Raw genomic sequence first — 26,821 nt, 5'->3', positions numbered from 1 at the left:
CAAGAGCAGCCTGGGCCCCTGGGGTGGGGAGGGAGCCACAGGGCCCGGACGAAGGATGCTTGGGCTCCAGGCGCAGCACGGCCCTGCTCCCCACAAGGTGACCAGAGCAGAGGCTGAGGTGGGAAGGATGAGCCGGGCAAGGGCCAATCCCTCTGGGTCCTCCTCCCCGGGGACCCCACAGGTGACTGTTTTCCTAGGAACATTGTGTTCAGGCTGTGAGTCTTGGCTCAAGCACCCTTCCCTGGCAGATCTCCAGCTGCCTGTTTAATAATGTACAGCCAATCGGCCATTAACGGCAGATGCAAAAACAAAAAAATTTGGTGGTTGTTTTTGTTGTTGTTCCTTTTTTTTCTTCTTCCGGTAGCGGGTGGTGGTTGTGAAAAACAATTCTCTGGCCGGCGTCCAGGGCAATCACAGCCTGTGCACACTTGGGGATCCTGGCAGATCCCACCTGCCTCTGCCCAGCCCCGCCCCACCATGCCGAGGCGCCGCAGTGCCCACTCCCACCTCCACACTCCCGGCAACACCCTGGGCCTGCTACCGCAGGGGGCAGCCGTCCTGGCACCTGGGAGTTCCAGGGAGGCCTAGCAGGGCGAGGGACAGGATGCGGATGTGCCAGTAGGGGCAGAGGGAAGGCAGGTGGGGGCCCAGAGCTTCCTAGGAATTCCACTCCCGTCTGGCCGGAATTGGGGGTAGAAGGTGCGACCAGGGTAGCCCAACCAGGTGCGAGCACCACAGTCCAGAGCCAGATGGCCAGCTCTCCTGGGCAGGACTGGGCCAGGGAGCGAGGATCCTGGGGCCTGGCCCCGCTGGGGCCCACTCCTCTCCATCTGAGAGTCAGGATTTGCAGCAGGATCTGGAGAGCTCAAAAGCGAGGACTCATTGGAGGGTAGTTAAGACAGGGAATGGAAACCTCAGTTCCATATGAAACTGTGTGGTGAACAGATGCGTCCTGGGCTGTCCGCAGCAGCCGGCCTGGGTGAGAAAGCTTGCCAGACTCTCCTTACCTCTCCTTCCTGGCAAGGCACCGCCAACCCAGAAATACGAGCGAGGCAGAAAGAGCCTTGGTCGCTTTTGTGGGCAGAAGTGCTGCCAGGAGCCAAGGGGCTGCATCTTTATGGCTCCGCCCATCTTCCTGGTGACCCTGGACCACTCCTGTGCCCTCTCTAGGCCTCCATCTCATTGCCCTGCCATGAGGGAGATGAGCCGGGGGTCGCCCATTCTGCCTGGAGGTCCTGGCCAGAGAGGAACTGTCAAAGCCAGATGCACGGCAGGCAGAGGGGTCCATAGTCATGATGATGATGGTGATATATTATCATTTATCAAGCTCTGTGCGTGTGTCAGGCACTTTTTTCACTCTCCCTATAACTCTACTGGGCAGGTTACTATTATTATCACCATGATACAGATGAGGAAGCTGAGGCTTGGAGAGGTTAAGTCACTTGCCCAAGGTCACAAGGCTAGTGAATGATGGATTCAGGCTGGCCGGCCTCAGGTTCTTTATCATGCTGCCTTGAAGAGTCCAGTCAAGGGGAGTGGCCCAGACCCCAAGTGCCAAGAGCCCCAGCAGCCCCTCCTGCCTGCCCTGCGCACCTGCCTGCTGTCCCCCGCCCCCATCCAGCCTCCCAGCCTCTCACCACGCCCTGGCAGGGTGGGGTCATCAGCCTCCCCTCTGTCCGTCACTTCCCTCCTGTTCCCAGGCCTCCTCAGGGCTTCCTGCTTCCCCCAGGTAGGGGCACACACAGACACACATAATCATGCACACTCACACGTACTCATACACACACACTCATGCACACATGCCTGCACAGGTATCTACACACGAGCATGTGCACTTAACCCATGTGCACACACACATCTGCACACACGCGTGAAAACACAGTACAGACACACAGGCACACTTGCACCCACACAGCCGCGTGCCCCACACACATACACATGGATACACACACACAGGCACACACATGAGCTCCAGCCACGGGAGGTTCGGTGCAGACACCCGAGGGCTGTCTGGGCAGGCAGAGCTGGACAGGTGTCTGCCATGACACTGGGGTGATTATTCCAAAGGCGAGAAGGCTGCCGGCTAATAATACCACAGCACATTCCTGGCCAGAGATAAGCAGCCCCAAGCATCCTCGGCACGTTCGGCCTCGGTGTCTCACCCCTGTGGATTCCACCCACCCGCAGCACCATCCTGGAGGTGCCCCAGGAGCCGGCGCCACCAGCACAGACGCCCTGGCCAGGGACCTGGCACTCTCTCCTCTCCAGGGACCCCTCAGAGACGCCCACCCACACAGGCAAGAGAGGAGGTCTGTGTTCATCCCGAGAAGCGGACTAAGCTACAGGTTGTCCTTGCTGCGTTCCAGCCCCTCCAAGCTGGACAAACGCACCCCACGCCACCTCCGGTACTGAGCGTACTCCAGCCGGGCAGAGCCTGGGCAACGGGGAAGATACTGCAGACCCCCAGCACCACCACTGCTAAGGGGCATTTGGGCGCCTCATCTCACCCCACCCTCTCCACGACTCGATGACATCACCCATACTGTTGCTATTTTGCAGGTGCCCTGAGACGCCACAGCTGGAAAGGAAGAGACCCAGAATTTGAACCCAGGTCTTCCATCTCCTAAGCCAGGGCTCTTTCCAGAACCTCAAACAACCCTGCGTCCTGGATGACTCTTAAGTCACATAATTTCAGTGCCACTGGGTAGATCAGGGACATCTCAGGGATCGTTCTTCTCAGGGAAAAACGTCATATTCAGTACAGGCTCGGGAATGGGGGATTCTCAGTAACACACACATGAGGGCAACACCTCCACAAAGATGTCAGGCGTTAGGGGTGTTCTGGGGCATCTGTAGCTGCCTTGGGGAAGGAGGGGTGTTGCTGGGACAGAGGGCAGGAGGACATGAGCCCTCCAAACCCCCAAGCCACAGAGTGCTTTGGAAGAAACTTGGGAGATAAATGGGCCCGCCATGCATGGAGTCAAGAGGGAAGAGTCTTTGGCTTTTACAGCTGTGGGTCAGGACAAAGGGTTGGGGAGTCAGGACAAAGGGCTGGGACTTGGGGAACAAGGCAGGACCATGAGGATGACATGTACCTACAGAGTCCTGAGAAGCACAGCAGGAGGGAGAGAGTGACATGGACACGAAGAGAAAAGTCAGACAGGAAAGAGACAGTACAAAGATACAAAGACATGGAGGTGGAACCTGAGATACCCGAAGGAAAGAGGAAGCAGAGGGAGAATATGAGATGCGCTCATACACAGGGGTGAGGAGCTGGAAAGTTCTGTTGGGCCTCAGCGATGCCAGGCAGCCCTCACTTCAGTCTCTTTCTCACCTGTAGCCCAACACATGTTCGAGGGCTGCAGTTCTAAAGCCTGGGTGCACACAGGTCCACAGACGCTCACAAGCACATGCGTGCGCACACACACACACACACACACACACACACACACACACACACACACCTAAACCTCAAATGTCCCTCTTGGCCACTCGTTGAAATGAAGCGCTATTCTGAGCATTTCTCAGATGAGAACACTAAGACCCAGGGAAGGGCTGAGGCTTCCCCACCAGGATCTCGAGGAGAAATCTGGGAAGAGGACCCAAGTCCCCCCATCCCCTCAACTTCTCAGGAGGCAAAGGACTGAGCCGTGAGATCTCGGAAGCAAAGGCAGGAGAGGAAGGACGCAGGCCCCGGGGATTCTGGGGCATGACTTTCCCAGCCCCAGGGAGATGGGATCAAAGGAACAGAGCAGCATCCCAAGCTTGAGACCAGGCTCAGAGAGGGCAGGACCTTGGCTAGCAATGAAAGCAAGAGGGCAGGGCCCCCAGGGGTGGGGCCACAGTGGGGAACAGGGCTGAAAGCAGGGGTGTGTTCCCACGAGGGCCTGGCCAGCCCCAGGCCAGCCGCCTGGTAAGGCTTCCCAGAGCCACGTGACCCCCGAGGCCACCCGCTTCGGCGCTACCCGCTGGCGCCAGCTCCGAGCAAGCCAAGCAGACTTACATGGACGTCGCAGGGACACGGTATTCATCAGGTGAGGCGTCGCAGGAGGTGGGCCCATGGGCTTCCCCCCTCCCCCGCCCAACTTCACCCAAGAGGCACCGGCTTCCTCTCCCTACAGAGCCCCCTCCTTCCTGGGCACAAGGCAGCGGGCCAGCCAGGACAAGGCCAGGGAAGGGAAGCTGGGAATGGGAAGGATATTGGGCTCCTGATTTCATATCCAGCTGGACAGAGACCCCACTTGGGAGCCCGCAGGGAAATCTGTGCTGGAGAAAAGGATGGATGGATGAAAGAGGAAACAGATAGCAACTACGGAATAAGGACCCATCAGGAAAAGTGGTCATGTATCATCAGTTGATTGGTGAAGAGACAGAGGCAATGATACATGTACACACATGATTATTACTGAAACAGAAAGAGAGACTAGAGCACAGTTTCCAAGTCCATCTGCCTAATTCAAACCAACCAACCGAAACAAGACATTTTTGAGATAATCAGGGAAAACTGAACACAGACTAGGTATTAGCTGCTCTTAAGAAAATGTTATTAATTATGTTGACTGCGATAATGGTATTATGGTAATGTTAAAGTTAAAAGTCCTTATCTGTTAATGATATGCACTGAAGTATTTACAGTGAAATGATATAATGTCTGGGATTTGCTTTAAAAAAACTTCCAGCAAAAAAAAAAAAAAAAGAAAGAAAGAAAAAGAAAAGAAAGTAAAGGGGGAACAGATGAATCAAACACAGCAAGAAACTGACAATTTTTGAAGGAGGAATATGAATATAAAGGAGTTCATCATACTATTCTCCTACTTCTGTACACGTTTCAAATCTCCCGTAATAAAGAACTGACCAAAGGAGAAAATATATATATAAGTTCATCTGATCCATGTTTCCTAAAGTGTGGTATTCAAGATGATTTTCCTTGGAAACATGGCTCAACTACTTTAATTTCTTTTGTATTTAGCAAGAAATTAAGAACATAGATTAAGCCCATACATTCTATCACTTAGAATGAGTAAACGGTTAACAAAGCAAGTCATTTTTTAAAAAATGAAGTAACAATGCAGGATGGTGATGCCTGATATGGTAAAATGGGAAAGGAGGACAAGCCTGACAGCAGTTGGGAAACCAACAAGCTCACCCACACTCCCCGCTGCATGGGAAGCCGATAACTGACCCACAGTGGGAGTCTTTCACCATCTGCCCAAGCCCTCGTCTGCACCCCTGTCTGCAGGGACGCAGCTACACCGGAGACGTCAGCCACAGAGGATGGATCAGGCTGCTGGTGGTGGACAGTGCTGGTGTAGCTGGTGACAGACAGTGGACTGCTGCTGTTTACCAAGGGCAGCTCAGACCTGGCTCTGTATTTCCAGAATCTCCAATCCCCAGACTGTCCTTGGATGCTGACAATATCTTACCCATTTACAGATGGGGGAACTGTGACTCAGAGACAATAGGTGACCTTCTCAAGACCCCAAGGCCAGTGGGTGACAAAGCCTGGATTTGAACCCACATCTCTCTGACACCCAAGGCTGCTAGCTGAACCTTGAAGGTAGGCAGGTAACCAGGCCAGCAGGAGCCTGAGGCCCAGCCAAGAGCTAAAGCAATGAAAGAGGTGGAAAGGAGGACAAGAACCGTATGACCATGGGAGGAAAAAGAAGGAGAGGAAGTCGGGGAGGGCCTGGGCTGCACAACAGGTTTGGGGTGCCTGGATACCTATTACACAGAAGTAGCAGAAAGGGAAAGACTGCAGCAAGTTGAATGGAGGTTAGACCACTAGGGGAACTGGATGGTAGAAATGGAAGACTGTGAGCCTTGGTCATCATTTCAAAACATCACACTTCTGAGCTTCAGAATTATTCCAGCTTAGTAAGGGGAGGTAGGTTATCCCACGCCTCCTGTAACTTCTAGTTGGTAGCCGAAATGTGTTTGATTAAGAGAACTGGGGAAATGAGTATAACTTCTCAAATTGTGAGGTTCACGGGGGAAATACTAATGAAAGAATCTTTTCATTGTCCATCTGAGCCTGAAATAGGCCCGAAGACAAAGGCGTTAGGGTAGTGCCCTGGAGAGGGCTGCCTGCTTGCCCAGGTCTCTAACATTACGCTTCTAAGAACTGGGGAAGGAATGAGGAGGGACACTAACCTTCCTTTGCAAAGCTCTCAGCACCCAGGAGACCCCCATCCATCTTTCCTGGCAGCTGGGATGCCCCAGGGAGTTCCAGTCCCCCAAGCAAGTCTTGTCTCCCATGCTTGCACCTCCTCTCAGGACCACATCCTGTGTCCAGGGTCCAGACGAGCTGACTGGAGCCTAATGCTGCGGCGGGAGGGGGGGAAGGGGGGGAAGGGGGGATGACGGGGAGGCAGGGGCCACTGGGCCATCTGCAGCACAGTGGGGGTTCTGGCTCCACCCATTCGCTAGCTGTGTGAGGTGGGGCAAGCAGCTTGACCTCTCTGAGCCTCTGACAGGTCCCCCGTCCTCCCCACCTTCTCCTCCTGTCGGTGCTAAAACTGGAAGAATAATAATAGCAACCTCCTCACGGAGCTGTCTTGAGAATTCAGTGACATGATCCATGCAGTGTGCTTAGCATGCAATCTGGTACCTAATTGCTTAATAAATGGTAACCGCTCTTATTATTATTATTACTATTAACTATCCTATCCAAGGCCCACAGTGGGGCCCTTTGGCATTCAAGCTCTCCTGGGACTGGATGGAAGGAAGTGGCTGGTGGGCAGCAGCCGGCAGGACAAAGGAGGGGTGAGCACCGCAGCTCAACCTCATCCTCTCCAGGAATGCAGGGCTGGCGGCTGGGAGGGTGGGGGGCGAGGGGAGATGCCTCGCCGCTGAGGTCAGGCCCTATTCGGAGCTGGCAGTGCATTTATCATCCTCCTGGGTGAGGGGAGGTGGGGGAGGAGGGGGAGAGGCAGCTGCAGAGAGCAGTGGGAGGACTCCCTGTAGGGGAGGGACCGCTCCTGCACCGCGGTCCTGGGAGACCCCCGCAGCCCCTCCTAACTGGCCCAGTGAGTGTGGGGCAGGAGGAGTGCCAGCTTCACATAAAGGTGCCCCCCACTCATCGCCCCAACCAGAAATAGGACATTCACCCCACGAGGTGCACCATCCCCAAAGCTCTCCACAGCAACTCGATGAGCTAGACATTACTTTCATGATCCCCATCTTACAGAGGAGGAAACTGAGGCTCAGGCTGGTCCAGCTCAAGGCACATGGATACTCACTGGCACCAGTCCCATCTGCTGGCTCTTGTCACTGCCCCAGAGGCTGGGCTCACAGCAGTGGGTACAGCGGTGGTGCCAGAACAGATGTGGTCTTAAGGGGCACCAGCTGGCCTGTGCTATATTCCCCAGGTCAGTGCAAGGCAGGCTGGGACTTCAGGATTCTCCTGGGCTCACCATCCTGCCCCCTACCGACACACACATCCCAGTTCTGGAAGGCCCAGCTCTCCCCTGCCAAACACAACCATTTCTATTCTTGAGGTTCCAATCAAGGGGTCCCAGCTGTCCCCTCAGTCCCCTGGGGCCCGTTCCTGGGCTCCCACCAGCACCTCCTAGAACTAATCCCTTCCAGCTATGGTATCAACCTATTTCCTCTTAGGTTGTCCTCCACGAAGACCAAGGAAATAATCTGGTTACCCCCAGTGACTGTGCCTGATACCGACTCCTCTACTGAAGCTGGAACTGCCCTAGTCCTCAGTTTCCCCTTACGGAAAGAAACAGGGAGGTCGGAGGAACGCCCAGGCCCTCTCAGCAGCGCAGGTCTTTGGGGATATAGTTAGGTTTTTCCTCTTGCGTGAAGGTCCCTTTACACTAGTTTCCACATCTCCTTCCCCAGTTCTGGAAAAGCCAGGCATCTCACCCCCGCCTCCCCAGCGGTCTAAGAACTTCGGGGAACCCTGTCCAGTTAGAGAGCCTTGCTCAGCACCTGTGGGCCCCTTGCATGTTCAAGTCCCAGAAGGTCTCCCTGTATCTCTAAGTACTCCCCATCCGACTTCAGGATATTAAACACACACTCGTATGTGCGCGTAGCCACAGTTCCTGCCTGGGCTCTGTGGTTGACCCACTTTAGACTCTCTGATGACCCTCTTCCAAAGTGATCAGATCAGAGAGAGGAACAGCTGCGGTTAACAGCACCTCAGCCTCTCCCATGATGGAGCAGGGGGTACCCCAGGTGTGTCCCCAGAAGGTTGGCGGCAAGTCCTGGAAGGTACCAGAAGCCAAGCTTTGCGGGGGGTGGGGGGTCGAGGGGGGAGCAGGTAGGTATGTTCTCACTCAGGCTTCAGAAGCAGGCATTTAAAATCCTTCTTCTAAATCCACCCACCCTAGAACAATGATTCTCGAGCTTTACAGAAGAAAGGAAGGATTTGCCCAAGCTCTCACGGAGAGCAGTAATCAAAGGTCAAATCTGGAAACTAAAGAGGCGTGGACCAGGATTGCAAACTTCCATCCCAAACCAGCCTGAGGCGGGGGGCCTGTATTCTCCATCCACCCACCCATGTTGACATATGAAAAGCCAAATGACTTTCATGCTTCCTATAGAATGAGTGGGTGTGATAGTTTTGTGCGTCAAATTGGCTAGATTAGAGCACCTGGTGATTTAATCGAACACCAATCCAGGTGTGTGTGAAGGTGTTTTGTAGATAGGTTAATATCTACAGTCAACTGACCTGAAATCAAGATTACTCTCGATAATATGCATCCTCATCCAATCAGTTGAAGAGCAAAAACTGGTTTCTTGGAGAAGGAATTCTGCCTCAAGGCTGCAACACCAACTCCTACCTGAGGTGTCAGCCTGCCAGCCTGCTCTATAGATTTCAGACTTGCCAGTCCTCACAACTGTGTGAGCCCATTCCCTAAAATAATTCTCTTCATATAAATATCCCATTGATTCTATTTCTCTGGAGAACCCTAACTGCTACAGGGAGTAAATAAGAGAGGTCAAAAACTATAGGTCCTACCAACTTAAAGGAACTCCCAATGGCCAGAGCTGGGTCAATCTGATCCAAGAAAAATAATGATAGCATTGGATTATAACCTATAAAGTAAAGTGGATATCCAGGTTCCATAGAGACATAAATAAATAATTGAATAAATAAATGGGGGATAAGGTACAGTTCTTTACAGTAGAATTCCAATTAATAAATGTAGAAGGAATGATGGAAATAGAAAATCAAGTAAACCAAAATTGAGGGACATTCTGCAAAATAACTAAGCAGTACTCTTCAGAAGTGCCAAAGTCAAAGGAAACAAAACGAGACTGAGGAATTGTCCCAGCTTGGAAGGGTCTAAGGAGATGTGAGAAATATATGCAAAGTGGGATCTGAAACTGGATCCTGGATCTGAAAAGAGGTAGTAACGGAAACACTAGCCAAATGCTACTAAGATCTGTAGATTAGTTAATAGCATCAGATCAATGTTAATTTCCTAGTTTCGATAACATGCAACAGTTCCATAAGATGTCAACGTTCACAAAAAATGAGAAAAGGGTATAGTGGTACTCTTTGTACCATTTTTGCAAATCTTCTGGAAGTTTAAAATCATCTCAAAATTTTAAAAAAATTTAAGTGGGTCCTGAAGAAGACACAGATTAGGGGTCAGAATGAGAGCAGAGGACTGTTAAAAAATTAAGTCCTTGGAAGGGAAGACAGATTGAACCTGAGAAGGTCCCCAGACTCCTGAGAATCAGATGAGAGATGCTCAAACTAAGGGGGCAGAGGAGGAAGAAGGAAGACTGCTCAGGGAGCAAAGCAAACAGGCCTGGCCGAGGTGGAACACACGGGTATTCCAGCTCTGGGATCATCACCTGGAGAGAGCCACACTTGGCGTCTAATGATAATAACCACGATGCCACCACCACAACCACAGCTGTCACAAATCTCTGGCTACTGTGAACCAGCGGCTGAAAAGCACTCTCCATATCTAGCTAATTTAATCCTCACCACAACCCTGCAGGAAGGTCTTCATAACCCCAGTTTATAGACGAGAAACTGAGAATCAGGGCACTTCAGAAACCGTCCAAGGGAGACTTCCCTGGTGGTCCAGTGGTAAAGAATCCACCTTCCAATGCAGGGGACGCAGGTGCGATCCCTAGTCAGGCAACTAAGATCCCACATGCCATGGGGCAACTAAGCCTGCGGGCCACAACTACTGAGCTCTCGCACCTCAACTGGAGAGACCACGTGCCACAAGCTACAGAGCCCACGCACCCTGGAGCCGGCGTGCCACAACTAGAGAAGAGAAAACCCACATGCCACGACTAGAGAGAAGCCCGCGCACTGCAGCGAGAGATCCCACATGGCTCAACAAAGATCCCGCGTGCCGCAACTAACACATGGTGCAGCCAAAACTAAATAAAATGTAAAAAAAAAAAAAAAAAGAAAGAAAAGAAAACGGTCCAAGGTCATTCAGTTATAAGCAAGGAAAGTAGGAAACCAATCCAGCTCTGACTCCCAAGCTCCCAAGTCTTAGCACAAAAGAGATCTTCACTGCCCTCAGTCCAACCTCCTCCCCCACAATGCAAGATGGCTGCTGAGAGCTCACCATCTCACAAGACAGCCCATTCCAGGGGGGACCATTCCAGCTGTCTTCCCTAGAGGTCCAGGCAAGCTTAGTAAAGCAGAACTTCCTCCACCCAACCTGACTGCAGCCTCTGGCCTAGGACCCCATTCACAGGGGAGCCATGATAGTAATTGCTGGTATTTATCTATTACTCTAAGCATGCATTCACTCATTTAGTTCTCACAATAATCTTAGGAGGCAGGGACTCTTTTTTGACTTTTATAGATCAGGAACCCAAGTCACAGACAGACTAAGCAGCTTACAGAGTTAGTGAGCACTGAAGAAGGAGTCAGAAGCGGGCTCGGGATTCTCACCACCACCTCCAGGTCAGACTCTCTCCTGGAGCCTCTCCCTGAGTCTGGGTTCAACTCCTGGGTCCCCGTTCTACCACCTTCCTGGCTGTGTGAGCACACTGCTCAACCGTCTCAGCCTGTTTCCTCCTCTGTGCCCTGAGGGATTATATTAATGCCTATCTTTTAGTGCTGTTGTGAGGATTAGATTAAACGATCCTGTCTGTGTAGGCATAGAGGATCTTTGTAAGCCAGAGACCAATGGTGGAATTCAAGCCAGTGTGATTTTCGGAGTGCAGGAAAGGGCACTGGAGCTTTTCTGCTGCTCCTCCAATCACACATGACCCACAAGTGAACTTCCTTCCCTGCTTCCTTGAACAGAACCTGGTTTGAACCCAGACACCTGGACACCCTCGCTTGGGTGCCCAGGCCCAGCCGGTGGAAACAGGCCAGGCGGTTAATGTGTGACTCGCTCTGTACTTCGCTGTGCCCCAGGACACACATACCCATCTCCTCCTAATGGCCCCCTGCTAACATCCCACCCGACCTGCCTGCTGCCTGCTGCCTGCTGGCTGCGGGTAACAATTGGCCAAGTCATTCATCAGCCAGGGGCCAAAACCCTCAGAGAGAGGGAGCAGAGGCCTCGTAGGTCCTGGGCGGGGCAGAGCAGAAAGGAGGACATGGGGCCAGCAGGTGACCGCAGGGGGCCAAGAGGTGACCACAGGTGAGGAAATCAATATGCGGGGAGGGTAATGGAATGTGGGCCATGGTCATTCTTGTGGAGTTGGCCAGGCCTGCTGGCTAGTGGGTTTCTGGGACACTTAGCCGTCTGTTATCCTTGGGTCTCAGAATAATAGAATAAGAGTTATCATCTATTGAGAAAGAGCCCACAGGATTTTACCTACGTTTTCTCTAATCCTCAAACCAACCTTGCAAGGTGGCTGAGACACATCAGCGGCAGCGTTTTTATACCGATGAGGAGGCCAGTTTCAGAGGTGGAATGATTTGTCCGCTATAACGCAGCTCACGTAAACGGCAGAATCAAGATCCACCTGAGCCCAAGGCCAGAGGGGCTCCAACTCCACCAGGACATCCAGGCTCCGGCACTGGTTTGGGGTCAGTGGCTTGGAAGGCTCAGAAGGTTAAGACTGAGTCTTGGCCCCCAGGGAGAGCCAAGCAGGAGAGAAGGCCGGGTCTTCAGGAGGCAACTCAGCGCCTTCCCTCAGGACGAGCAGCTTCTCTCAAGCAAAGGCAGACGCCCCAGGAGGGGAAGCCCATCTCTCCCTCGCTCTCCCTGCTCAGCCAGTTCCAGCGGACACTGCAGACCCTCAAGCTAAAAGCCAGAAGCAGCCAGGGAGGCTGGCATGGGCCAGGGGTTCAGGAGTCCCCTCCCTTCCCATGCCACTGACAGAACTTCCAATCTGCCCTCTCCCTGCACCGCAGACCCTGGCCCTCACCAGATCCCTCACGCTCGCTGTTTCTCAGCAGGAAACTGCTGGGCTTTGTTCCCTCCTGCACATTTCACCATGTGTCCTGTTTCAGCGGGACCCCAGGATTTCCCCCTCCTGTCTCCTTCTCTGGCTCTAATTCTCCAGCTCCCATTTGCCTTTCTCTCCCTGCTCTGGGTTCCCACCCTCCCCTTCCTAACTCCTGCAGTCTCTCAGAAGCAGCAAACCCCCGTGCAATGTTTACACAGCCCCAGAGTCAGAAACGCTGAAAAATACGACCTTTTGGGAGCCACATTCCAGGAAAATGAGAAGCCGGTCGCAGCTCAGTGTCACTTTCTCTCCCAGCCTTAGGTGGGTGTGGGTGTGGGTGTGTGTGTGCACGCACGTGTGCACTGACTGCTTATGACACACTCCAAGTCTACTCAGTAACCCCTGAAGGCCCCGCACTCTGAGAGACGACTCTAGGAAGATTGAGGGGAAGGGAGGATTATTACAACTTCTCAAAATATTTTATAAAGTGGAGATAAAATGGCTTCCCACCCAAGACCTACCTCATCCTCGACCCCCACTGCCAGGGAAGCAGAAGCCGGAGGAACCAGTGGCTTCGTAGGGCCCTGTGTCCAGTGGAGTTGAAACGGGGTCTCCAGGGGCAAACACACGTTAGTCAGGTGCTATCAAGGGACCCCAGCAGCAGAATCACTGGGGGTGTTAGACAGTAATGCAGATCCCTGGGCCCAAGCCAAGCCCCACCGAACCAAAGTTGAGGGTGGCAGGAATATGCTTAATGGGCTCGCCGGGCAAGGCTGAGGCCCACTGACAGGTGATGCAAGGGAATGGTGACCCATGGCTCTTCCGCTTAGAATTCAGAAAACGAGCCTCAGCAGCAGAGAGTAGAGGCTGAAAGTGGAAAAGGAAGTAATGAAAAGTCATCAGGCTTTGGAGCCAGATACTCAGATCTGAGCTGCCTGCTAGTTTCATGACTGGTGCAAACACTTCACACCTCAGTTTTCTCATTTGAGAGTGTGGCCCATTATATCCGCTTCATGGGTGGTTTTGCAAGGATTCAGTGAGATGAGTGTCAAGTAGCCACCATGCAGATACTCAATGAACAGTGGCTATAAACAAAGTGATTATAATGAAAACCCCTGCGAGTTAGAGAGAAAATAGGTTCTTTGAAAAGGTAAACAAAGTTGATAAGCCTTTAGTAGACTGACCAGGAAAAAAAGAGAGACCACATAAATTACTTGAATCAGAAATGAAAGAGGGGATATTACTACCGACCTTACAGAAATAAAAATTATGAAGGAACACTATGAACAATTGTAGGGCAATAAATTAGATAGCTAAGGTGAGATGGACAAATTCCTAGAAAGACACATTGTACCAAAACTGACTCAAGAAGAAATAGAAAATCTGAATAAACATATAACAAATAAAGAAACTGAATTAGCAATCAAAACACTACACAAAGAGAAAAGCCCAGGCCCAGATGATGTCACAAGTGAATTCTACCAAACATTTAAAGAATAATCAATATCAACTCTTCACAAACACAAAGTGGAAGAGGAGCAAACACTCATTCTATGAGGCCACTGTTACCTCGATATCAAAACCAAAGACATTACAAGAAAAAGAAAACTAAAGACCAATATTTCTTATGAACAGAGATGCAACAAAATACTAGAAACCAAATCCAGCAACATATAATAGTAAGAATTATACATCATGACCAAATGGGATATATCCCAGGTATGCAAGGTTGTTTCAACATCTGAAAATCAACTACTGTAATATACCGTATCAATAGAATAAAAAAACAAAAGCACCACGATCATTTCAACAGATGCAGAAAAAGATGTGACAAAACCCTGATTTAGAAAACATTCAACAGGGACTTCCCTGGTGGTCCAGTGGGTAAGACTCCATGCTCCCAACGCAGGGGGCCTGGATTCAATTCCTGGTCGGAGAACTAGATCCTGCCTGCATGCCGCAACTAAGAGCCTGCATGCTGCATCTAAGAAGCCCACATGCTACAACTAAGAAGCCCTCATGACGCAACTAAAGATCCTGCGTGCTGCAACTAAGACCCGGCGCAACCTAAATAAATAAATAAATATTATTTAAAAGAAAAAAAAAACACTCAACAAACTAGAAATAGAAGGAAAAGCTCTTAACGTAATAAAGGGCATCTATGAAAAACCCACAGCTAACATCATGCGTAATGGTTAAAGACTGCATGCTTTCCCCTAAGATCAAGAGCAAGATGAGGATTTCTGCTCTTGCCATTTGTAGTTCTAAGAGGTTCTAGCCAGGGTGAGTAGGCAAAAAAAATGAAATAAAAGGCTTTCAGTTTGGAAAGGAAGAAGTAAAACTATCTCTATTCACAGATGAGATGATCTTGTATACAGAAAATCCTACAGAATTCATTTTAAAACTATTGGAATTAATAAATGAGTTCATGAAGGTTGCAGGATAAACCTTCAATATACAAAAATCAATTGTATGGGGATATACATATGCATACAGCTGATTCACTTTGTTATACATTAGAAACTAACACAACATGGTAAAGCAATTATACTCCAATAAAGATGTTAAAAAAATCGATTGTATTTCTATACACTGGCAATGAACAATCTGAAAATGAAATTAAGAAAACAATTCTATTTAAAATAGCAACAAAAAGAATGAAATATTTAGGAATAAATTTAGCCTCCCAAAAGTGTAAAACTTATACTCTGAAAACTACAAAACAGTATGAAAAGAATTTAAAGAAGATCTAAATTAATGGAAAGACATGCCATGCTCATGGATCAGAAGACTCAACATTGTTAACATGGCAATACTTCCCAAACTGTTCTACAGATTCAATTTAATCCCTATTAGAATTTCAGTTGGCTGCTTTGTAGAAAGTGATAGGTTGATCCTAAAATTCAAATGGAAACTCAAAGGATCCAAAATAGGCCAATCTTGAAAAAGAAGAATAAAGTTGGAAGACTCACACTTCGAATTTCAAAACTTACTATAAAACAGTAGTAATCAAAATACTGTGGTGCTGGTGTAAGGACAGACATACCCTTATTCCATTCTCAATGGAATACAATTAAGAGTCCAGGAATAAACCTTCACATCTATGGTTAACTGATCTTTGACAAGGTTGCCAAGGTTTTTCAGTGAGGAAAGAGTAGTCTTTTCAACAAATTTCTGGGACAACTGGATAGGCACATGAAAAAGAATGCAGTTGGGCCCTTACCTCATACCATATATAAATACTAACTCAAAGTGGATGAAAGATCTAATGGTAACAGCCAAAATTATAAAACTCAGAAGAAAACATAGGGATAAACATGACTTTGGATTTGACTTTAGCTATGACACCAAAAGCACATGCCATAACAGAAAAAAATTAGGTAAACTGGACTGAATCAAAGTTTAAAACCTGTGTGCTACAAAGTAAAAAGACAACCCACAGGACAGGGAAAAAACGCCTCAAATCACATATCTGATAAGGGACTTGTATCCTGAACATATGAAGAACTCTTATAACCCAACAATAAAAAGGCAAATAACCTAATTTTTTTTTTTTTTTTTTTTCCCGGTACGCGGGCCTCTCACTGCTGTGGCCTCTCCCATTGCGGAGCACAGGCTCCGGACGCGCAGGCCCAGCAGCCATGGCTCATGGGCCCAGCAGCTCCGTGGCACGTGGGATCCTCCCGGACCGGGGCACGAACCCGTGTCCCCTGCATTGGCAGGCGGACTCTCAACCACTGTGCCACCAGGGAAGCCCAAAAACCTAATTTTTTTAATAGGCAAAGAATCTGAATAGACATTCCTCCAAAAAAGATATACACATGACTAATAAGCACGTGAAAAGATACTCAACATCATTAGTCACCAGGGAAATCAAATCAAAGCCACCATGAGATATCACTTCATATCTACCAGGATGGCTATAATCAAAAAATTAAATAAGTACTGATGAGGATGTACAGAAATCAGAATCTTCATACATTGCTGGTGAGAATACAAAATGACGCAGCTATGTTGTAAGTTGAATCGTGTTCCCCAAAAAAAGATATGTTGAAGTCCCAGTACCTCAGAATGGGACCTTATTTGGAAGAAGGGTCTTTATGGAGGTAATCAAGTTAAAATGTGATCATCATGGTGGGCCTTAATCCAATATGACTGGTGTCCTTATAAAAATTTGACACAGAGACAGATAGATACAGAGGAAAGATGATAAGAAGACACACACAGAAAATACCATGTGAAGATAAAAGATTAAAGTGAAGTATCTATAATCCAAGAAACAGCAAAGATTGCCAGCAAACCACTCAAATCTTAGAAGAGGCAAGGTGCGGTTCCCCCTACAGTTTTCAGAGGAACATGGTCCTGCCAACACCTTGATTTTGGACTTTTAGCCTCCAGAACTGTGGGACAATAAGTTTCTGTTAAGTCAGTTTGTGATACTTTGCTGCAGCAGACCTAGAAAACTAATATAAGCTACTTTGGAAAACAGGCTGACAGTTCCTCAAAAAGTTAAATATAGAGTTACAACAGGACCCCATAATTCCATACATAGGTACAGATAGATAGATAGATAGATAGATACAAGAGAAGTGAAAACATATGTCCACATGAAAACTTGTTCATGAATATTCATGACAGTATTATTCACAATAACCAAAAGGTGGAAACAACCCAAATGTCCATCAACTGATAAATGGATAAACGAAGTGTGGTATACCCATACATTAGAATATTATTAGGCCATACAAAGGATGTACCTTGAAAATACTATGCTAAGTGAAAGAAGCCAGCCCTGAAGAACATACATTCTATTGTTCCATTTATGTGACGTCTCCAGAATAGAGAAATACATAGAGACAGAAAGCAGATTAGTGGTTGCTTAGGGCTGGGGCCGGGGTGCGGGAAGCAGAGGGATTGAGGAGGGACAGTTAAACTGTATGAGGTTTCTTAAATGCTGGAGAGGGTGTGGAGAAAAGGGAACCCTCCCACACTGTTGGTGGGAATGTAAGTTGGTGCAGCCACCATGGAAAACAATATGGCGGTTCCTCAAAAAACTAAAAATACAGTTGCCATATGATCCAGCAATCCAACTCCTCAGCATATATTCAGACAAAACTATAATTCAAAAAGATCCATGCACCCCCATGTTCATAGCAGCACTATTCACAATAGCCAAGACATGGAAACAACCTAAATGTCCATCGACAGATGAATGGATAAAGAAGATGTGGTACATATATACAATGGAATACTACTCAGCCATAAAAAAGAACGAAATCATGCTAGTTGCAGCAACACGGATGGACCTAGAGATTATCATACTAAGTGAAGTAAGTCAGAAAGAGAAAGAGAAAGACAAATACCATATGATATCACTTATATGTGGAATCTAAAATATGACACAAATGAACTTATCTACGAAACAGAAAGACTCACAGACATAGAGAGCCCAGTTGTGGTTGCCAAAGGGGAGAGGGGGCTGGGGAGGGATGGACTGGGAGTTTGGGGTTAGCAGATGCAAATTGTTATATATAGAATGGATAAACAACAAGGTCCTACTGTATAGCATAGGGAACTATACTCAGTATCCTGTGATAAACCATAATGGAAAAGAATATGAAAAAGAATGTACATAAATATATAACTGAATCACTTTGCTGTACAGCAGAAATTAACACAACATTGTAAATCAACTATACTTCAATAAAATAATTTTTTTTTAGTGTATGGAGTTTCTTTTTGAGGTGATAAAATGCTCTAATATTGACTGTGGTGATGGTTGCACAACACTGAATATACAAAAAAAAACACTGAAATGTATGCTTTACCTTGGTGGTGCAGTGGTTAAGAATTCGCCTCCCAATGCAGGGGACCCGGTTCAATCCCTGGTCAGGCAACTAGATCCCACGTGCATGCAGCAACTAAGAGTTCACATGCCACAACTAAAGAGCCCGCCAGCTGCAACTAAGGAGCCCACCAGCTGCAACTAAGACCTGGCACAACCAAAAATAAATAAATAAAATAAGTAAATTTTTTTAGAAAAAGAAACGTATGCTTTAAATGGGTGAATTGTATGGTATGTGAATTACATCTCAAGAAAGTTGTTATTTTTTTAAAAAGAGTAAGAGAGGCCCTTGACCACGGAAAGCACTATTACACACTTGGCACTGTGCTGGGTGCTGACCAAGACAGCAAGGACAGAGGTGGGTCTTCAGAAGCTGCAGACAAGCGGTTCTCAAATTTGGCTGCAAAGGGGACTCACCTGGGAAGCTTTTATTTAAATCAACTTTATGGACATATAATTTATATACAATAAATGCATCCCTTCCTTTTAAGAATATAGTTCAGTGAGTTTGACAAACCCATACTCTGGGTAACCACCACCACAATCAAGATAAAGAACATCTGTATCACCCAAAAAAAGTTCCCTCACGCTCTTCTGCAGTCAGTCTTCCCGCCACCCCCAGCTCCAGGAAAGTACTAACCTGCTTTCTGTCAGGAGAGTTTTGCCTTGTCAAGAATTTCATAAAAATGTAACCATCTAGTATGTACTCTTTTGTGTCTGGCTCCTTTTGCTAAGCACAGTGTTTCTGAGATTCATCCACGATGCTGTGCGTAACAATAGTTCATTCGTTTTTATCACCTCGTAGTATTCCACTGGACCTTCATGACACAGTTTGTCCATTCACCTGCTGTTGACTATCTGGGTTTTTCCAGTTTGTGAATTGTGAATTCATAGCTATTGTGAATAAAGCTGGTATGAATTTATGTGCAAGCCTTTCAGCGGACATGTTTCCATTTCTCTTGGGTAGATACCTTGGAGCAGACTTGCTGGGTCATAAGGCAAGTGTATGTTTAACTTTATAAGGAATGGTCACTTTCCAGAATGGTTGTGCCATTTTACACTCCTACTTATGGTTGCCACTTTCAAAAATCCCAATGCCCAGGTCATGCCCCAAACCAATTAAATCAGAATCCCTGGGGAGGGGGACCCAGGCATCATTATCTTTAAAGCACCCTAGTGATTCTAATGCACAGACAAGGTCTGGAACCACTGCTACAGATCTCAGGTGCCCTGAGGCAAGCAAACAGCAAAAGACACATTATATTCACCTACATCTGTTTCCTTATTCTTCCTTGATAGTGGAGAGGGAGAAGAGAAGCAAAACATATGCAAGCATCATCTTGCTTGACACCAGTGCCCTTAGCAAGCTTGGCTGGTCTCTCAGTTCAGATTTTTCCCCACCATTTTTTGCTTTGTTTTGTTTTGGGGTTTTTTGGCTGCACCGTGTGGCCCAGCATGGCATGCGGGATCTAAGTTCCCCAACCAGGGATTGAACCCGTGCCCCCTGCAGTGAAAGCGTGGAGTCCTAACCACTGGACCGCCAGGGAATTCCCATCTCCCCTCTTTTTCTGAGTTAGAAGAAGGTAGGAGGAATACAAAATGATAAATATTAGCAACATTTTGACCACTTAATTTTGAGGTTGGCATTTTAGCTGGGTTATCATAGAGCCCTACAAAATAGGTCCTACTATAATCCTTGTGTTACAGATGAGGAAACTGGGGCTCAGAGAGGTTAAGTACCTTGCCCAGGGTCACACAGCCAGTTATTATTGTAGTCAGCATTTAAACTCAACAGTCTGTCTCTAAGGCCAAAGAACTTAAGCACTCCACTGGGCTCAGAGCAACGGATGGGTCTTGGAGCCATGAACCTCCTCCCACTACCCTGCTATCCTGGTAGCAGGAGAATACAACAAGCCTCCAACACAATTGTGAAGGGAGGCTGCAGGTGTGTTTATGAGAGAGTGGGAGAGTGATGTATAATGTGACTGAAAGATGGGGGTTAATTATGGGATTTCCTTTCCTTTCAAGCTTAAAGGATGGGATTTAAACCCCTCTGGTACAGGGGAGGAGACCAACTCATTGCTGCAGCCTCCTGCCTTCACTCCCCTCGCCCCTCCCCCCCTCCCGGTGCTGAGGGCAGGGAGGTGCCAGGGCTGGGAAGAGGGCAGGAGAACTAAAGGAAGCGAGGTGACCAGGGGCTGCCAGGAGGCTGAGGTGTGGGCCTGGGCAATTTGCCTGCCCTGCATCTACCTGGTCCTTTCATCTAACTCTTATCTGACCTGGAATAGACAGCTAGCATTTTGCTGGAAGGAACCGCCCTCGTCAGCTGGGACTGCTATTTCAAACAAGGGGGCAAGTCAGGAGTGAAAAAAGGGTTTCTCAGACACGTATCAGGATGAGGGGAAACTGGGTGTGGGCTGCGCAGGAACTCTCTGTATTATCTTTGCAAATTTTCTGTAAATCGAAAGCCAGCCTAAAATGTAAAGTCTCCTTTAAAATAATAAATAAATACACAAATGAATAAGATGTATCTGGAGGTTGTAGAACCCTATAGCAGGCAAGTGAGGAGAAAAGCAAAACAGAAGAAAATCTGCTGTGTATATACACACCATGCACATGCTCAAATAAAAGTGGAAGACAAATCCTGGGCCGTTCATTTTAAATCCTCAGTAGGAGGAAACAATTGGGGGCAGATAAGGACCCCTATGAGACTTAAGGGTGGGGACTAAGGGAGGCTTAGAATTTGCTCCCTTCAAGAGATTTAGGGGGACAGCTGGAGAGTGGGGCTTCCGTGAACTACGATGAGTTGCCAGTGCCTGTACCAGCCCCTTCTCTCTATTTGTCTCTGTTTCTCCGGCTTGCTCTCAGACTCACCTCCCTTCTCACCTGCTCCCCACCATTTATCCCAGGGCAGTGCCAGAAAGCCACTGGCACTAAGGTGCCCTTAGCCAAGTTGGTTACCGTCCCTGGGCCTCAACATTGGATCTCTAAAATGGGACTCCCATGAGCCCTGCCCACCTCCCAGGACTGAGAAGGTAAGGGAAAATGTTTTGTGTATTACAAAGTTCAGTGTAGACACAGGTGATTAAATGTTCAGAGCCAGTCTGCTCACAGTAGCCCCAAACTGGAGATAACCCAAATGGCAATCAGCAGTGGAACAGATAAATAAATTGGGGTTTATTCACATACTGGAATACAACACAGCAATAAAAAAGAAGGAACCACTGCAACCCACTAGAACACAGAGGAGCCGCCCGGAGATAATGCTGAATGAAATAAGCCAGACACAAAAGTAAACATACTGCATGATTCAATTTATATGAAGTTCATAAACAGGCAAAACCAATCTCTGATGGTATAAGTAAGACTAGCAATTACCTTTGGGGGATATTGGTTGGAGGGGAGCATAAAGGCTGCTTCTGGGGTGCCGGAAATGTTCTAGATCTTGATCTGGTTCATATATATGTACAAATTTATCAATTTGTATACTTGATGGTATGTGAGTTATACCCCAACCAGACAATGTAAATGCCTAGATTTATTATTTGGAGCATCTTTTTTTTTTTTTTTTTGGCCACCCCATGCGGCTTTCGGGATCTTAGTTCCTTGACCAGGGATTGAACCCGGGCCCACGGCAGGGAAAGCGCCAAGTCCTAACCACTGAACTGCCAGGGAATTCCCTATATGGAGCATCTTTGTGTTAGGAGGTAGGAGAACTTTTTGAAGGAGAATTTTTAAATGGTTTTTCTGCTCCTTCTTTCCTGCTCTCATCCACCCCCTCAGCCTCTCCCTATATAGGAACTTCTTGTTTCTCAACATTCCTTTATTCCACTCCTTTACTTCTTCATTGGAACCTCTACTACAGGCCAGGCACTATTCTAGAAGCTGAGGGCGCAACATACCTCTCAACAGTCCCAAGTGCAATAAACATGTATTTAACATCTGCTCTGAGCTGAGCACTAAGGGCCCTCCTCTACCAGCACTGAGCATTTTCTCTCAAGCAGGTCCAAGTGGCAAAGAACGAGGCACAGAATATCTGGGCTCCTTTCTAGTTTCACCTATGGTTCCAAGAAAGAAGATGCCTACTATGTGTCAACGTGCATTTAATCCTCTATAACCCAGCTCACACAGCTGGAAGGCAGCAGGGTAGAGTTCAAACCCAGGTATGTCTGATTCCTATGTCCCTGCCCTTCCCACCGCTCTCGAGACCTCCCGAGAGCCAGATCAGTTTTGCTCTCTCCCTGGAACTCTGTGGTCATCAGCCTCCAAATGGTCCCAGTGATTCTTGCCTCCAAGTATTCATGTCTTTATAGGCCCCTCCCACACTCAATGGGGCTGACTTGTGTGACTAACAGCATATTGTAGAAATAGTGTTTGCCTTCCAAAGCCAGGCTATAAAAGACATGGGCCTTCTGCCTCGCTCTTTCTTGAATCACTCACTTTGAGGCAGCCAGGCACCATGTTATGAGGACACTCAAGCAGTCCTATGGAGACGGCTGTGTGTCAAGAAACCGACACCTCCTGCCAAAAGCCAGCCCCAACTTGTTAGCCACGTGAATGAACCATCTTGGAAGGAGATCCCCCAGCCTGTCAGGCCTTCAGGTGACATTAGCCCCACCTGACATCTTGACTGCCACCCCATGAGAGACCCCAGCCCAGAACCGGCCAGCTAAGCCAGTCTCAAATTTCTGACGCACAGAAACTGTGTGTCGCTGCTTTAAGCTACTAAATTTGGGGGTAATTTGTTACATCATATTGTGACGTATAAATCATAGAGCCCCGCTCAGAGCCATGGGTTCATGATGCAGCAACAGTCTGGAAGGAGGCATGTTTAGGCATCTAGAACCAGCCACTTACCAGAGGGGTGGCCAGAGCGAGCTGAATTTGAGAGGACAGGAGAGGATCAATACCAGCAAGAAATCCCCAGTGTGTGGGAAAGAACTGTGAAATAAGAGACCAAGCAAAGCAGAAGTCCTGGCACCCTCTTCCCTAGAAATTTCCCACACTCTTCATCTACCTCAGTAAATAGAACCACGTGTACCCGGTGACTCTGGCCAAAAACCTGGGAGTCATCCTTGAGCCATTCTCACTCTCACACCCAACATCCCATCCCATCCACAGCCGGGCTCTGGGCTCTACCCCAGAATGCATCCCAGGCCTGGTCCCTTCTGATCATCTTTCTGGCAAGCGCCATGGACTAAGCCACCAGCGTCTCTCACCTGGACAACATCAGCCGCCTCCTGACCCACCTCCCTGCTCCTACACTTCTGCCTGCTCAAGGTCAGAGTGGCCTTCTCCAAGTGGAGATCAGATCATGCCTCTCACGCTTAAAACCCGCCAGTGCTCACTACTCTCCAGCCACACGGCCTTCCTTCAAGCATGACAAGCTCACCTCACCTCGGGTGCACTGGCTCTTTCCATCTCTCAAATCATCATGTAACATCACTGGAGTCTCCTCTCACACAATACTTCCTTGGAGGAGTTGTCCTGGGCCACTCAGCCTAATCATTCTCTAACCCCCGCTCTAGCTCGATTCCCTCATAACTTGTTTGCCTATTTATTGTCTGTCTCCCCTGTGCGAATGTCAGTCCCATGAGGGCAGAGGCCTTCTCTGTCTTGTTCACCTGCAACAGTGTCTGGCATATGGAAAGAGCTCAAAAAACACTGGTTTAATAAACCCCTTCTAGAGGCAGGGGGATGGATGAGATGACCTCCAAGTTGATCTGGTTATAAAATCCAGGGTACAGAGCTCTGCTGTGTGGTCTGGGGCTCACATCACCCTTTCCCGGCAGGAGGAAAAGGCAGGGCATTAGCAAGATCTGTAGTTTTAGGGGAGAGACTTGCCAGGTGGGTGGAGCTCACACCACCAGTGGGTACCATTTCCTATAGAGGAAAATCCTATAAAAAGCCCCTTTTGTCTGTCTGGCCACTGCCCTGCCAGGCCACCTCTCCCCTCCGGGTTAGCCTCATTGGCTGGGCAGAGCAGGGCTGCAGCAGCCTGGTGTATTCTGAACCCCCAGCATATGTGAGAACTGCCAAGCAGGGTACACCTCCCAGAAGTCATCTTTGTCATCTCTCTGCGTCCACACAGGAGGCAGCTGTACAGCAAGGAGCCATCTTCTGTCACACCTCTCAGCCTCTCCGGACCCCCCTTTCACCCTACTCAGGCCTTCACTGGACATTCATCACCTATCCTCTCTGACTGTATCCACTACCGCAAGAGATGGAAGGCAAAGGGGGAAAAGCAGGTAAGGATCAAGGAATGTCTGCCCCTAGGCAAGAGGGACATTTTAGAAGGAAGCGCAAAGGCCCAGGGACAGAAATGGGTGAGGAGTTATACTGTGAGATCTTGGGAAAGTCAATCAACCTTTGGGTGCCTCGGTTTATCTGTAAAACAACGAGATCTTTTGGCCTGTTTTATGCTCTGGTAGAATTAAAAGAATAAAATCAGATAACGCATTGAAGTGTTTTCTAAGGCCTACAGCATTGTACAAATGTCCATTGTTATTAAGAGAAACAGGTGCAGGAAAGGGGCGGTTGATTGGGGAGGAGCAAGAACACCGGAAGGTTCTGGGGTTAAAGGTGGAAAAACTCTGCTCTGGATGAAGAGAACAAGGTGGGAGATGCAGGGAGAGGCAGAAACTCACTTCCCACCTAGAGAAGAAAAGGCTGAGGTTGTCAGAAAAGCAGAAGACAACAGAAGGGGCAGAAACTGTCCAGGTGGCAGAAACAAGCCAGGCCTTTTGCACTTCTGCCGGGACAGCCCTCCAACCTGGAGTTTCCAGATGGAGAGACCCCTACCCTACCCCACAGCAAGGCTGTGTACTCTGCTTGAGCAAGGTCACTCAGGAGGAAGTGGATCCCCTCTCAGAGAGGCCTACTCCATCATCACCTTTCTCCAATGTAACTCTCTGCCCTCAGAGCTACCAATTGATAATAATCAATTACCTGTTATGTTTTTGAGCACCTATTGTGTGTCAGGCACTGTGCTGGGCACGTCACACACATTACCCCATCTCAGCCTCATAATAACCTTTTCTTACTCCCATATCCTTGAGAATGAAATAGAGGCTCAGAGAGGTTACATGACTTGCCCAAGGTCACCCAGTTAATAAGAAGCAGAGCATGAGATGCACCAGACACTGGGCCTCAACTCCTCAAAGCTCCTTTTTGAAGCATCCTCCCCATTCCTTCCCTTCACTGAACTCCTTCCTGAAAGATTAAGTGCGAACAGCAAAGGCAGGGGTCAGAGGGCAGGGAGGATATTAACAATAATGGGGACAGTGCGTAGACTGGCTGCACATGAAAGGTTGAGGCAGAGCACTTCCACCTCCAGAAGGCTGAGCACATCTGACGGAACAATTTCCTTCCCAAGTCATCCATCAAAATCCATCCCGGTGTCATCCCCACCCCCACCCCCACTACTCCAAGGCTGCCACCAGGTGATCACTCTTCTGCCAAAGCATGAGAGGATGCAGCAAGGGACCAGCCAACCTGGCCAACCAGGACCCAGCAATTCCTCTGGTCTTTCTTTCCTCCTGTTTTCCTCTCCCACTAAGACAAGCCAGAAAACACTGATGGGGAAACTGAGCACCGAAGTGGGATCCCGCCAATGAAGAGAGTGGGACAGTCGCTCAAGGAGGTTCCAGACCCAGCGCGACCCTGACCTCTGACCTTTTTCCACCTCACCCCCACTCCCCCTACCTATCCCCTTCTCCGCCCTCGGGGTCCTATGGCTGTGGCACTATCCCGCGTTTTTCTAGGCTGGCCAAATCCGGCCAACTAGAGCTCTGCGCGGCCCAAGGGGGAATTGAAATGCATCCCTCTCCGCCTTCATATATCCACTCCCCTTGAGAACTAGGTGGAAATACCTTCAAAGGCCCTTCTCCTGCGCCCCCGGCCCTCGCCTTCACCTTGACCTGAGCCAGCTCCGGGGCCCAGAAGCTTTGCATAAACAAAGAGAGAAGGAGGGGACGATCAGGGCACCGCCCCCGGCCCGCCGGCGCCCCCGCTCCAGTCCCGTGACCCCTAGCCCGTCCCGTCCTCAAGCCCCCCGCGGGGCCAGCGGCCCGCAGCCCCTTACCTTGGCCTGGCATTTCCGATGACAGGAGAAGCTGCAGACTGCAAGGGGGCGAGACACAGAAAGAAAGTTTAGCCGCGAGGTATGAAATGGAAACTCCGGCGAAATCTCCTCCCACCCCCGCCCGCAATCCGCGCTCGGGAGGGAAGGAGGGACGGAGGGAAGGAGGGACGGAGAGAGGAGGGGGCGGGGGGCTGCCGCAGCTCCCCGGGGCCTCAGGGGCGAGAACGCCCGGGACTGCGAACCCGCGGGCCGAGGAGGCGCCTAGACCACGTTGCCAGAGACCCTCGGGCGGCCGCGGGAAGTTGGGAGGAGCGAGGGGAGAGGAGGGGAACCGACTCCGCCGCTGGATCCTTGCAGAGGGCAGAGGTGGCCCGGACCCAGGGTCCTTGTCAGCCGAGCTAGGAACAAGGGGACCTTCTCCCCTTACACGCCCTGCAGGCAGTTGGCACCCGGGAACCACGATCACACTCACTCCCCCCAGGAGAGACACACACACCCAATTCATGGTCCAGGAGAGGCCCGCGCGCACGCACACACACACACACACAGAC

General features: G+C 49.1%; 1 protein-coding gene across 6 annotated transcripts in view; it reads right to left on the bottom strand.

Moving 5' to 3' along the window:
- Nucleotides 1–26,821, bottom strand: part of TNS1 (tensin 1) — a 207,197-nt gene that overhangs the window by 149,258 nt on the left and 31,118 nt on the right. For 5 of the 6 annotated variants that reach the window (XM_024763297.1, XM_024763300.1, XM_024763304.1 and 2 more), the window contains exon 3: nucleotides 26,271–26,308. In XM_024763297.1, the coding sequence (XP_024619065.1) occupies nucleotides 26,271–26,308 (38 nt within the window). Of the gene's footprint in view, nucleotides 1–26,270; nucleotides 26,309–26,821 lie in introns of those variants that run through there. The other variant, XM_024763302.1, reaches the window with a different exon arrangement.

This window comes from Neophocaena asiaeorientalis, unplaced genomic scaffold (assembly GCF_003031525.2).
Source record: "Neophocaena asiaeorientalis asiaeorientalis breed wild unplaced genomic scaffold, Neophocaena_asiaeorientalis_V1.1 scaffold86, whole genome shotgun sequence".
In the NCBI taxonomy this organism is placed as follows: domain Eukaryota; kingdom Metazoa; phylum Chordata; class Mammalia; order Artiodactyla; family Phocoenidae; genus Neophocaena; species Neophocaena asiaeorientalis.
The sequence above is the reverse complement of the archived record's forward strand: the minus strand, read 5'-3'. Positions and strand labels throughout refer to the sequence as shown.